The sequence below is a fragment of the Takifugu flavidus genome, chromosome 1 (assembly GCF_003711565.1).
Source record: "Takifugu flavidus isolate HTHZ2018 chromosome 1, ASM371156v2, whole genome shotgun sequence".
NCBI classification, from domain to species: domain Eukaryota; kingdom Metazoa; phylum Chordata; class Actinopteri; order Tetraodontiformes; family Tetraodontidae; genus Takifugu; species Takifugu flavidus.
The window spans coordinates 20,720,772-20,733,963 of record NC_079520.1 but is presented as its reverse complement, the minus strand read 5'-3'; the positions used below and the strand labels follow the sequence as shown (position 1 = coordinate 20,733,963).

Below are 13,192 nucleotides of genomic sequence, written 5' to 3'. Positions count from 1 at the left end.
ACTCCTTTTATTTTGTCTCTTTTGCAACTTATTTGTTTACTGTGAATAAGACGTGCTTGAATTATGATATTAACTACGTGACATATGTCTGTCAACAGCGTGTGGTGTTGGTTAGTTTGTTTCGTCGCCACGACATTTTAATGCACTATAAATAGTTACAAAACCGCTTACCGACGACACGTGAAGGCAACATTTTTTGTATATTGTCGTCATCAGTGAAGCTATCCCAGCCTGACGGCTTTCAGCTTAATTATAGATGCTGTCCACTAATATAGATTTCAAGTTGAAGCGGTAAGCATCGGTATTAAGTAAATAGTTTGGTGTTGATAAGCGGAGAATACAAACGTGAACTGAAAATACATAGATCAGTTTGCCCCTATGTTCTGATTATTGCTGATCTATAAGTGATGTAGACTGAAATGTTTAAAAGCTAACGTTAGCTAGCATTAGCGTTTATTTTACTTGGCTAAATAATGTTATTAAATTTCATGCTAATGTCGCTGTTTGGACCGAGATATTTACTGATATTTTGTTTGTTAATATTGAAGCTTTATGACTGACGCATCAAAAAAATGTGACTTTTGAGAGTGTTTAGCTATCTATTCTTGTTATTCTTTTGTCTAATCAAGGAAGGTTAAGTGACATAACTGTAATTTTGTGATAAGGTTATAATGTATAGGTAGCTTTTAGTTCTATAATCTTGATTATCCTCCTTTTTTCATTTTTCCATAGGTGTGTCACTTTCATGGTTAAAAATGGATTCTCAAAATTCAAACTTGACCTGTGCCATCTGTCTGGAACGTTTCAAAATCCCTGTAACCATTCCCTGTGGTCACACTTTCTGTCAGACCTGCATCAGTAAATACTGGGAGAACAAATCTGATAAATATCAGTGTCCATTTTGCAAGACCAAGTTTGACACTAGACCCATGCTGAAGTGCAATGTGTCCATGTCTGGCCTTGCTGAGGCTGCAAACAGCACCACTTGTAGAGAGTCACTTTTAAGGGGAAATGATGGAGTGAAGGCCATGCAGCTGTGTGATCGCCATAAAAGGCCTCTGGTTTATTACTGCAAACAGGACAGAACACCTGTGTGCCATGAGTGTGGCATTTTTGATTGCAAAAATCACGAGAAGGTCTTGTTGGAGACGGAAAGAGAAAATCAAGAGGTATGTTAACATATTGTATACGACAATATAGTTTCACCAAGCTAAAGTTCCAACAACTCTGGAAAAATTAGTTTTTTATCACCTGAAGGCTGATATTTTGCATGGACTTTCCAATGTTCTCCCCTTCAATGTGTATGTTAAGGTTGATCATGTGCCACAATATACATTTTTGCTGTGTTCATATGATGCATGTGTTGCAGCTTCTGCTAGAAAGAAAAAGCAACGAGGTTGGGAAACTTATCAAGGAGACAGAGGAAAAGATCATCAGCCTAACAGAGAACATTAGTCAAACCAAGGTGAATTCCAGCCAGAAGTCCCCTATTGTCTGACAATTAGCTCATAAAACAAGTGAAACAGCCATGGAATGAAAATTATTGAGTAGGAGAAGGATAAAACCTTTGTGTACTGTAGGTTGCATCACAGTGGCTATAATCCATAATTTATCTATTAAAAATGTGCTCTCATTAAATTTTCAATTAAAACTTGTCATTAATTTGTGTGCTGCTAATAATCGTGTATTACTTGTGTGTATTTGTATCTTTTTTCCCCTTTCGAATGGAAATCTGTACTTGTTTTGTGTGTCAGTAATTAATGCCAGATAATATTGGCAACATCCTGAAAATCAACTTAAACTAAAGGGTTATTGGTTACTCTTGAACATTTAGACATTTTATCGAAATGGACATCCATTACGACATTGCCATGTTCATAACAGCCATCTAATAATTTGTGTTCTTCATTAACAGGTGTCTTTTCAGCAGACATCCACATGGGTCAACATCAAGTTCTCCAGCATGATAAAAGTACTGGATGAGAAGCAGAAGGCAACGGAGCTCTTTATTAAGGAGCAGCAAGAAATCACTGTCAGTGAAGCAGAGGCTCGACTCGCCGAGCTCCGAGAACACAGCAGGATATTGCAAGAGAGCCAGGCCCACTTAATGGCTGTACGTAACCTCCCTGACACAAAGCTCATCAAGGTTGGTGCCTCCGTTGATATTTCTGTCATTTGGCTAAAATTTAAAAAAGTAAATAGATGTGCTTGATTAAGAACATTTTTTGTGGATTTTCTGTTTAAATGCAGCAACATTTACAGCCTAATGCAACGTTATATGCATATTTCTGCTCTCAGACTGTAAACGAAATGGTCACATTTACCATTATTCTCAACAGGAATCAGTGGTCATTGAAGTTCCACGTCTGAAGGGCGTTGCCACAAATGTAAAGCCGAATATCCAGGATCATTTGAATGCCGTAACAGAGATACTTTCCCGCATCTCCAAGCTGGTATCTGATGACCTGGACAAGGCTGTGAGCTCCACTGAGGGTCACGACAAGGAAGGTAGTCAGTCTCTTGAAAAGGCATACTTACACTTTAAGTCTAAATCTGATTTTTTTTTTCTCAAGCTTCACACTGTTCTCCAGGTTCTCCTCAGGATAAGAGGCCAGTTTTAGCTGTGGTTCCCAGTCCAGCTGCCCCAAGTCACCCTGGCGGAAAAGAGGGTCTCGGTGCCTGTGAGATGTTAGATCTTTGCTCTCTGATGCCTGCAGTTTGCGTCTGAACCGTGTAACTCACTTCCGTTGTTCTCTGTGTCTCTTTACAGACCGATGCTCCCTGACATTTGACCCCCGCACAGCCAACGGAAACTTGTTCCTTTCCCAGGAGAATTGCAGGGCAGAGCATCTGACATCTGGGCCTCGCCCTGTTCCACCACACGAAGCTCGCTTCGATCACACATGGCAGGTGCTCTGCTTTCAAGGTTTTACGCACGGCCAGCACTACTGGGAGCTGGAGTTGTCCAAGCCGTGGGCCTACCTCGGGGTAAACAGTCACCACTGTCGTTTCATCCATCCACATTAGCTGCACAACATAATATTTAAAACAAAATATATACTATTATACATAAATTTAAGGTTGTACTTGGACTACAGTTCAATAGTTCCTTTATCTGTTACTTTAATCTTCTGCTCTACTACATTCTGGATGCAAACTGGATTGGTCATTTGGAATTTCACCAGAGTACATTTCTCAACATTACTTTTACTGACGTACCTAAATGCTCAAATATTACACCAATGAATCCAGCTGCATTGTTTCGACAGGTGACCTACGAGACCATTCCCAGGAAGGAGAAGGGGAAGAGGTGCATGGTGGGTATGAACGAGCTGTCATGGAGCCTGCAGCTTGACGATAACAAACTCAGTGCATGGCACAATGGCCAGCACGAGACTCTGGTGGGCAATACGCAGCACAGTCGCATTGGCATGCTGTTGGACTACGAAGCAGGGACGCTGACCTACTACGGCGATGGCCAGACCCGACTCCACACCTTCCACTGTGCCTTCACACAGGAGCTGTTCCCTGCCTGCTGGATAGGAGAGGGAGTTAGCATAACCCTGCGCTCCAAATGAGCTGACTGAGTGGAGCATCATCATGTAGCCTCCCGGAAGCACCCCCTGGTTGTTCATTTGAAACGCTGCACAATGACTGGATTTTTGGAAGCAGAACTGATGGTGAAATACACATGCTCCATCAAACTTCTCCTGAAAATTAATTACAAACTGTGGTCTGATATTACTCAGGGCTGTGTTGCTGACTAATGGCATATTTGATTTACCTTGAAAATGCTGATAGTATTTTTGCTACCACAAGGGAAAATGGCTCTGTTCATTTAATCACTGTGTTGATAATCATTTAAAGGATTTGAGGTTTTTTAAAGTAAAGATTTTCAGATTTTAGCTTCTCGGTATAAGTATTTTCTGGGTTCTTTTTTAAAAAAAAAAAAGCAGAATACTTAAACATTTTTTAACCCAGATAAAGCTGATTGATAGATAATGAAATTACAGGAAGCACTTTCTCAGACCTGACTTGAAATCCTGCCAGATATTTAGTGGTGATATTTGTCAATATTTATACATGTCTTCGCTAATTTGTTATTTTGGTTTCTTCAAAATGAAAATCATGCATCAAATCACTCTTGGATTGTACACTACCCTAACTGTAAAAAAACATTTGTGAAGAACCTGTCTACGGTACATTCATCCTACATGAACCGCCACATTTGGGATGATATCACAGTTTTGTCTAACATTTTGGCACATGAGCTGTCACTAGACTTACATTACTGCAGCCTATTCAGTGACATGTTCACAGGCTGACTCTTGTGTGCTTTCAAGAAAAGGTTTGGCTGCTGAACAGCTCATCTTAAAACACTAAACATGTAAATACAGGTAGCATTCTGGTATCATTAAGTCTTTGCAAACTTTAAAGCTCAATCAATGTGAATCTTTTTGGTGACTTCAGGAATCACGCTATCCATTCAAATGATTACCAATGTTCCATAAAAACTTCTTTCATACAAAACTGAAATGTATGAACTTCTGGTCAAGGCAGGGAGACTTCAAGTAGTCATTACAGCGTTGTAATAATTTTCCTTTTACAGTGGAATATGGTAAAGCATCTATAGATTTGCAATATGCTGTTGAATTTTTAGCATTTTAATGTTGAAGCTGGATATAAATGCTGAATTTACACTAATATGTGTACAATTTTAGCTATGTGGGCATGAACTCCCACAGAATATGTTTGTTCTCCTTCGCAACGTGTGGTTAAAAGAAGGAACTGATAAATTATTGATGAATAACTATGAACTTCATTGCAAAAAACTGATCACTCAGCCTGTTAAAGTGTTTTGTGATGAACTTGCTTGACTGTACATATGTAATTTTCTTTGTGTGCCAGAAGCACTTAAGGGGGTGTAATTGATTTCTCTTTTTTGTTTTTACATAACATGCAATAATGTTTGGAAAATTGCTGCCCTTTGCAAAAGTTGTAAAAAAAAACAGAAAAAAACAATTGTGGTTTACATGAATTAAGATAAATTTAATAAACTCAAATGTACACCTCATAATAATTAGTTAGATATTCAATAAATTAGATTATAATAAATATAGCTTTACATACAGTCATGACAGAGCAGAGGAGCCGGGTGCATAGCATTATGATACGACTAGATACGTTGTACAGACAGGTGGCCGTAAGAAAGAACTGGAGACTCAGACAATACAGAAATAATAAAAAGAGGAAGAGTAAGTAGACTGAGTGCTGTTCTTAAGTGTTCAGAGACAGGAAGTGACATCATTGGGTGACTGCTCCACTCTACTGCACATTAAAACGATAATCCTCTCCAGTCCGTTGTTCCCTTCCGCTCTAATCCAGAATCAAGGATTTGCTCCTGGGGCTCTAATCTTTATGGTCTTCTCGTCTTGCAGAATCATATTAAAGAAATCTACTGTTGTGAAAACTTCTCCACATTAGCGTTCCTGCGAAAATAGACTTTTTTCCCTTTTGGATCTATTTAATAAATGTCTGTACACACAAATCATAGAAAAATAAATCACTGCACTCACCTGAATAGATCGACCAAGTGATTAAAACCCACCTGGTTCAGTACCGTAATAGAAAATTAGGAAGCTTCAATGCAGCTGAAGATAAATACTGAAATTCTTGGGGAAACAGTGAAAAAACTTCCAAATGTGGTCACAACTATCTGGCTTCTTTTGTCACAAATATCCTCAATACTTCTCATGACATTGAAGCTGAATTACAGTAAAGGAATGCAATAGGTGCCAAATGAGGGAGTTAAGAGTAGGATAGGAAAGGGGAACATGACAATATTGAAGGAAAATTGGTTTCCCTGGAGAAACAAGGTGATCTGTTAGGATGGAGATTCAAGAATGAAATGAAGTCATGCAGCTCTACTGGTTCTTCTTATCTTCTGGAGGGGAGTAGGGAGGAGGCTTGTCCTGTGAGAACAGTTTTCAAGACAGCAGCAAATCATTTCAAAGTACAAACAGCATAAAAGCAGACTGTTGACTTTTTGTTTATATTGTTGACTTCAATAAAATGCCCAGATCATCTCTCCTAGAAATTCTTAGAACCCAAAAGCAGGTAGAAAACAGTAGTAATGAGACAGTCCAGGGACTAAAATGGGCATGCTGAAAGAATTTAATACATTCAGGAAATTCAGCTGAAGTCCTTCCTCAGCCAGTACCGTAATCGAAAAACTATTCAAAGCTGCAATTAATCTTGTGGCTGAAAAGTAAACATGGCCCTCCCACTGCCAAAAAATATTAATTATACACAAATTTTAAAGAACATGATATGCAATAGCAAAGATATTCCAAGTGTTGACATTTAGTGATTTCAATATTGGACTTTGCTGTAAAAAGTGTTGTAGAAATATTTTTGAGCATGTTGATGAATGTTCTGTCATCCAAGTGGAAGCTAATGCTGGGCTTAAGAAAATTCATCTGGAATTTTCCTAAACAAAAAATCAATTTTTGAGCACAAAATCAATGCTAGAATGACAACATCTGCTAAAACATCAGGCCTGATATTAACCAGACTAACAGAGGCAGCTCACCTGTGGCAGGTACAGATGTGTAGGGGGCAGTGTGGCACTGCTGGCACTTGCTGCTGCTTCAGCTGCTTTGGCCTCCGCTGGAAAAGAGATGGCTTACGCGTATTATTATTATTGGGTTTTTTTAAATTTGTTTTTTCCCCACAAATGAATCAGGCTTGCAAGATGGCGCAATCTAATTGGCTGTCAAATTGATAAAGTCATAAATAAGCACTCAAAGAAAAATGGAAGTAACGAAACATGAAAATATTAGATCCACATCTTTCATTATTAGCAATACATTCAAGATAGTTGTAAACTACTGTCCTGAACATAGCATTTTCATTGAGGGAACCATATGCATTTTTTACATGGTTTAGCAAAAGTTGTAATTCTCTCAAAGGGTCCAGGGGATAGTTTTCCATGGAAAGATTAGTAAGAGTTAAAAAATGAAAAATAATAAAAATCCAAATGTGTAAGAACAAAGGCAAAAACCTTCTGTTAATAGTAGATACAAAAGAGAATCACCTGCTGCTGAAGAGGGGAGGTCTGGGTCATGAGGGGGCTGTTGACCAAGAGGAGCAGAATAAGGAGGTGGGGGAATGTAGGCAGCAGAGGCATCAAATGGTGGGGGGGTTGTATAAAATCCATCTGGGCAGAAGTAGAGACAGGTGCACTTTTGCATGGCTCGATTTGGAAAAACAGCAATTAGGATGGGATTGTTTACAGTTCCTACCTGGTGCAGGAGGACAGGGATAAGAGTATCCAGGTGGGGGACCACAGGGGTACATCTCATTAGCAGGCGGAGGAGGATAAGCACAGGCCCCATTGGCCATGTAAGGGCATCCATCAAAGCTAGCAGTTACAGGACAACCTCTTGAGGCTGAAAGAGGATAAAGCAAGTGGCCAGCGATGATATGTTTAGCCGCATGTCGTCGCTTCGTCGCTGGTTGTCACGGTGGTGCCCCAAAAACCTTTATAGACAAAACCTTTATATAGGTGGCCTTTATAGACAATTGGAGCACTTTTTGGGGAAAACCTGGTCTGATTAGGAGAGACGGTGACCATCCCACACGGGATGGTGCCTCTCTCATTTCTAGTAATTTGGCAAATTTTATTAGACCCAAAGTGACCTGACAATCCAGGGTCCAGACCAGGATGCAGAGCTGTAGTCTTACACACCTCTCTGCTGCTTCCATAGAACCCTCATCCACCAACAATAATATATTTAACACTATAGAGGTAGTCTCTGTTCCACGGTTAAAAGTTCACCAAGCACAGAGCAGGGGAGCGGTCAATCACCATAATCTTATTAAAATTAATACTAAAGCACAAGTTGGAGAAACTAATATCACAATTAAGTGTGGACTGTTAAATATTAGATCTCTTTTGTGTAAATCCTTGTTAGTACACAACCTGATAGCGGATCATCACATTGATTTATTTTGTCTTACTGAGAGCTGGCTTCAGGAGGAGTATGTTAGCTTAAATGAATCTACTCCTCCTACCCATTTTAATTATCATATTCCACGTGTTACTGGTCGAGGAGGGGGAGTGGCAGCAATCTATCACTCCAAGTTATTAATTAATCCTAGCCCAAAATATGGCTCCAGTTAATTTGAAAGCCTGACTCTTGGCATCACCCATCTGAACTGGAAGGCAGAAAAGCCACTTCTGTTTGTAGTTGTATATCGGCCCCCTGCTGGGCCACATTCAGAGTTCATGTCTGAGTTCTCTGATTTCTTATCTGACTTGGTCCTTAGAACGGACAAAGTCATTATCATTGGAGACTTAAATATCCATGTAGACGTTGTAAATGACAGCTTTAGAAATGGCTTCATTTCATTACTTGAGTCAGTTGGTTTCCTCCAGCAGATAAATATACCAACTCATAACTTCAACCACACCCTAGATCTAGTTCTGACTTATGGTGTTGAGGTAGAACATGTGTCAGTGTTCCCTCAGAACCCACTCCTGTCAGACCATTCTTTGATCACTTTCACATTTATGATTAAGGATTCTTCTATGCTCAGAGCACAGTCTTACTATAGCAGATGTCTTTCAGATAATGCTGTAGCTAAGTTTAAGGAAGCGATCCCTGTGCTAATCCCAGGACCACCGTGTGTTTCCCCAGGGATAAATCATTATAATCTTAGCCCTGCTGAGGTTGACTCTATTGCTGAAGGTGCAGCAACCTCACTGAGAATCACGCTTGATTCTGTTGCCCCCCTGAAAAAGAAAATAGTAAATCAGAGGTGTGCCCCCTGGTATAATTCACATATCAGGACCCTCAAGCAGAAAGTGCAAAGACTGGAAAGGAAGTGGCATTCTTGTAAAATAGACAGCTATCATGTAGCCTGGAAAGATTGTCTATTAGTTTACAAAAAGGCCCTTCGCAAGGCTAGAACAGCTTATTCTTCTTCTTTAATTGAGGAAAATAAGAGCAACCCCAGGTTTCTTTTCAGCACTGTGGCCAAATTAACTAAGAGTCACAGTGTTTTAGATCCACGTATCCCTTCTTCCCTTAGTGGTGAATACTTCATGAGCTTCTTCATTGATAAAGTTCTAGCTATCAGAGAAAGCTTACCAGGCCATCCCAACAACTGGACCATCACCAGATGTGCTGACTGTGGGAACATACAGGTTCTCCAACGAGCCCTTAAACTCCTTCACCCCTATATATTTTTCTGAGGCGTCATCACTAATTCAGAAATCCAAGACCACCACGTGTCTTTTAGATCCCATCCCCATCCCCTGTTGAAGGATGTTTTACCATTGATAGGCAGTCCTATCCTGGACCAGATCAATGGTTCTTTAGTGACAGGTTATGTACCCCGGTCCTACAAGGTGGCAGTGATTAAGCTGTTGCTTAAAAAAACATCACTAGATCCTGATGTATGAGCAAATTATAGGCCAATATCCAACCTTCCTTTTATCTCTAAAGTTCTTGAGAAGGTGGTGGTGACTCAGTTACTGGAGCACCTGCAGAGGAACAACCTGTTTGAGATGTTTCAGTCAGGTTTTAGAGCTCATCACAGCACAGAAACAGCACTTCTTAAAGTTACTAATGATCTTCTCATAGCTTCAGATCATGGACTGGTCTCTATGCTGGTTCTGCTGGATCTCAGTGCTGCTTTTGATACAGTTGATCACAGCATCCTGTTACAGAGACTGGAACATGTGATTGGGATTAAAGGGACAGCACTAGACTGGTTTAGATCATATTTATCTGATAGATACCAGTTTGCTCATGTCCATGGTGTTCCCTCCTCATACAGTAGGGTTAGCCATGGAGTTCCTCAAGGTTCTGTACTTGGACCAATCCTCTTCACCTTGTACATGCTTCCCTTAGGGAACATTATTCGGCAGCATGGGATAAATTTTCATTGTTATGCTGATGACACTCAGCTTTATTTATCCATGAAACCAGAGGAGACAGAGAAGTTAGTGAAGCTCCAGACCTGTCTTAAAGACATAAAGTCCTGGATGTCTTCAAATTTCCTCCTCCTTAACCCAGGAAAAACTGAGGTCATGGTGTTTGGTCCTGAACCTCTCAGGGATAGATTAGATCACATGATCACTCTAGATGGTATCTCATTAACATCTAGTCTCTCTGTGAGGAATCTAGGAGTAACTTTTAATCAAAATCGCTCCTTCAACTCACACATTAAATTAGTCTCTAGAAGTGCCTTTTTTCACCTGAGGAACATCACAAAGATCAGGAAGCTACTGGCGCGGCATGATGCTGAAAAGTTAGTCCATGCATTTGTTACTTCCAGGCTGGACTATTGTAATTCTTTATTATCAGGGTGTCCAAACAACTCTTTAAGAAGCCTCCAATTGATCCAAAATGCTGCAGCCAGAGTTGTGACAGGTATTGACAAAAGAGATCACATAACTCCTGTAATGGCGTCGCTTCATTGGCTGCCCATTAAATTTAGAATAATTTTTAAAACCCTTCTTTTGACCTACAAGGTCCTCAGAGGCCTAGCTCCATCCTACCTGGAGGAGCTAGTGATACCTTATCAGCCCAATAGACCGCTCCGCTCTCAGAATGCTGGTCCACTTGTGGTTCCCAGAGTTTCTAGGAGTAGAATGGGGGGCCGAGCATTTAGCTACCAGGCCCCCCTGCTATGGAACCAGCTCCCTGTCCAGGTACGGGAGGCTGACTCCATTGCTACTTTTAAGATCAGACTTAAAACCTTCCTCTTTGAAAAAGCTTATTGTTGTTAATTCTGTAGTTGCAGTTATTATCATAGACAGACAAATTATCATACTTAGGGGGTCGTCTAATCGTTAGGTCACATCTTAGCTATGCTGTTATAGGCCAAGGCTGCCGGGGTCCGGAAACATGATCACCTGACAGGCCTCTGTCACCCCATTGGGTCATGGTTTCCTCTCCTCTGGACCCCTCCCCTCTCCTCCCCTCTCCTCTCCTCTCCTCTCCTCTCCTTTCCTTTCCTTTCCTTTCCTTTCCTTTCCTTTCCTTTCCTTTCCTCTCCTCTCCTCTCCTCTCCTCTCCTCTCCTCTCCTCTCCTCTTCCCCCTCCTTCTCCCTCTCCTCTCCTTCTCCTCTCCTTCTCCTCTCCTTCTCCTCTCCTTCTCCTCTTCACCCAGCCGGCCATCAGCAGGAGGGTCCCCCTACATGAGCCTGGTCCTGCTCAAGGTTTCTTCCTGTTAAAGGGGAGTTTTTCCTTGCCACTGTTGCTTGTCTGAGGTTAGGCCATGGGATTCTGGAAAGCACCTTGAAACAATTTTGATTGTATAAGACGCTATATAAATAAAGATTGATTTGATTTGATTTGATGGAGGGGAAAGATTAAGAAAAATGTTTTAATGAAGTATATCACATTTCATCATTGGCATGTAACCCCACATACCTTGAGATGCAACTTGCATCATGTACTGTCCAAACTCTATTGCTCCACCTGCAGGAAAGACGATTTTAAAAGTCGCACTGCCCTCCCAGCCACCTGTCAGAGTAGAGGAATCAATGTATGTGTTGTGTGATGCACAAACCTTAAACTTGTATTTGAAATTTATCCACAAAGTTGTGAATAATTTCAAAAAAGTTGTATAACTGAACACAAATGTACCTCCAGGCTCCGCGTTGATTGTTCCCTTAATATAATTGGCACCTAGTACAGGTTGCTTGATCTCGCAGCCTTTTATTAGGTAGAAGGGCATCATGAAGGACTGTAGCACATCACGCCCTTTAGCCAGAAAAATCACCTGAGAAAGACGGAATGTGTTAGATCTCATATAGGCCTCTAAGCCAAAGCTTCTTTTGCCTTCCATTTTGGACACGGAGAAAACAAAAGCTGCTTATAAGTAGAGAAGTCCAGCAGATATGTCATCAGTCACAGATTTAGCTAGCATCTTCATCTGGGTAAATGATTAGAGTTTCTGGTTTCTTACCCTGTATGGAGTAAGATAGATGCTGCCCTTCTTGCTTTTTCTGAAAGCTTCAGGCAAACTGTCCGCATCGGAGAGAACCAGCTCCACGTTCTCACGACTTATCAAAACACTGATCAGACAAAGAAAACAAAGCATTTCAACTGCCTAAAGATTTTGTCTATAAAGGCATTCCTGTTACACTACATCTTTTTGTCAGCTTATAAACGTAAAACAAAAAAACAAACATTCGACATATATATATATATTCACATATATATATTCATAATGAATCAAAATTCAATGTCATATCTTTGAAATTAAAATGAGATCCCTGGGTTTAGATTTCAATCCAGTGCCTTAACAGGAGCCATTAATTGCGTGAACTAAATAGTATAGTGGAAAATGGATTAGACTATCTAGTGACAGGTGTAAGGACTGGTGCAGGTTGACCTAAAATGATTTAATTATTATGCAAGTTGTAGAAGGATCACTGTGGTTGTGGCTATGGAACACATTTTCTACAGTTTAAGAGGCCTATATACAAGCAAGCATGAGTCTGATTAATTTTAAAATTCTCTGATAAAGTAGCATTTCTCTCTAAATATCCATATATAGATTTATGTAATCGCAGGTGACTGTGTCGATGATATATCACATTGAAGTCCTTGTTAGACACAATACAATATTTTGTTTAGGAAAAAGTACAATTCATTATTGTAAAGTCTTCCCTTTAATCTCCGTTGGTTTAATATTGGTGATGATCTATGTGGTACTATTTGTTTCGTCACCTGTATGATGTAATATAACGAAGATAATCGCTAGTTAATTCATTTTATTATAATAAGCAAATAGAAAAGATGCACGCTTCTATCTTTACATTAAAGCTTTGGGGGAGTCTGGCTCGAAAGTGGACACTTGACTCGTTAGCTAAGTTAGCTTATTATTTCCGTTACCTTTCACTGTTGTTGATGATAACTCCACCGGACTCAGAGTTGTTCTGGTTCAGAGACATGTCGCAGGGTTCTTTAACAACAATACAGGCTGTGAGGGTCTTCTATCAGGAAAATTTATCCAGAATTCGAGCCAAGGCTCCGATAGCGGACCTCTCTGCGCTGACAGAAGGGATGTTTTGAGTCTTACTGCACCTGCTCTTCCGCGTTACGTTAAGACCCGCCCCCACATGACGTAACAGAAGACGTCAACATTAACGTCGTATACTGCCAAGCTC

The 13,192-nt window shown here is 40.4% G+C and overlaps 2 protein-coding genes across 3 annotated transcripts; one reads left to right on the top strand and one right to left on the bottom strand.

Moving 5' to 3' along the window:
* The first annotated feature begins 25 nt into the window (after positions 1-25).
* On the top strand, positions 26-5,080 carry trim65 (tripartite motif containing 65). Of its 2 annotated transcripts, none has more exons than XM_057056590.1 (8): positions 26-291; positions 733-1,169; positions 1,370-1,465; positions 1,916-2,146; positions 2,340-2,508; positions 2,592-2,681; positions 2,771-2,988; positions 3,270-5,080. In XM_057056590.1, the coding sequence occupies exons 2-8, from the start codon at positions 756-758 to the stop codon at positions 3,576-3,578; spliced, it is 1,527 nt and encodes a 508-aa protein (XP_056912570.1). In that variant the 5' UTR covers positions 26-291; positions 733-755; the 3' UTR covers positions 3,579-5,080. The 2 variants fall into 2 exon arrangements, with proteins under 2 accessions (XP_056912570.1, XP_056912562.1); XM_057056582.1 differs by having other exon boundaries at positions 2,574-2,681.
* wbp2 (WW domain binding protein 2) lies at positions 5,023-13,127 on the bottom strand. The gene is made up of 8 exons (XM_057057429.1): positions 12,918-13,127; positions 11,986-12,094; positions 11,664-11,799; positions 11,448-11,540; positions 7,305-7,451; positions 7,097-7,219; positions 6,593-6,669; positions 5,023-5,972 (listed from the first exon to the last, which is right to left on the bottom strand). Exons 1-8 carry the CDS (start codon positions 12,974-12,976, stop codon positions 5,925-5,927), a joined length of 792 nt encoding a protein of 263 aa, XP_056913409.1. The 5' UTR covers positions 12,977-13,127; the 3' UTR covers positions 5,023-5,924.
* Between the last annotated feature and the right edge of the window lie 65 nt (positions 13,128-13,192).

Coding starts and splice junctions, on each gene's coding strand:
- trim65 (XM_057056582.1), top strand. CDS start 756: ATGGATTCTCAAAATTCAAACTTGACCTGTGCCATCTGTCTGGAACGT. Junction 1,170..1,369: donor CGGAAAGAGAAAATCAAGAG/GTATGTTAACAT, acceptor CATGTGTTGCAG/CTTCTGCTAGAAAGAAAAAG. Junction 2,989..3,269: donor AGCCGTGGGCCTACCTCGGG/GTAAACAGTCAC, acceptor TTGTTTCGACAG/GTGACCTACGAGACCATTCC.
- wbp2 (XM_057057429.1), bottom strand. CDS start 12,976: ATGTCTCTGAACCAGAACAACTCTGAGTCCGGTGGAGTTATCATCAAC. Junction 12,095..12,917: donor ATCATCAACAACAGTGAAAG/GTAACGGAAATA, acceptor TTGTCTGATCAG/TGTTTTGATAAGTCGTGAGA. Junction 11,800..11,985: donor TCTATCTTACTCCATACAGG/GTAAGAAACCAG, acceptor CGTCTTTCTCAG/GTGATTTTTCTGGCTAAAGG.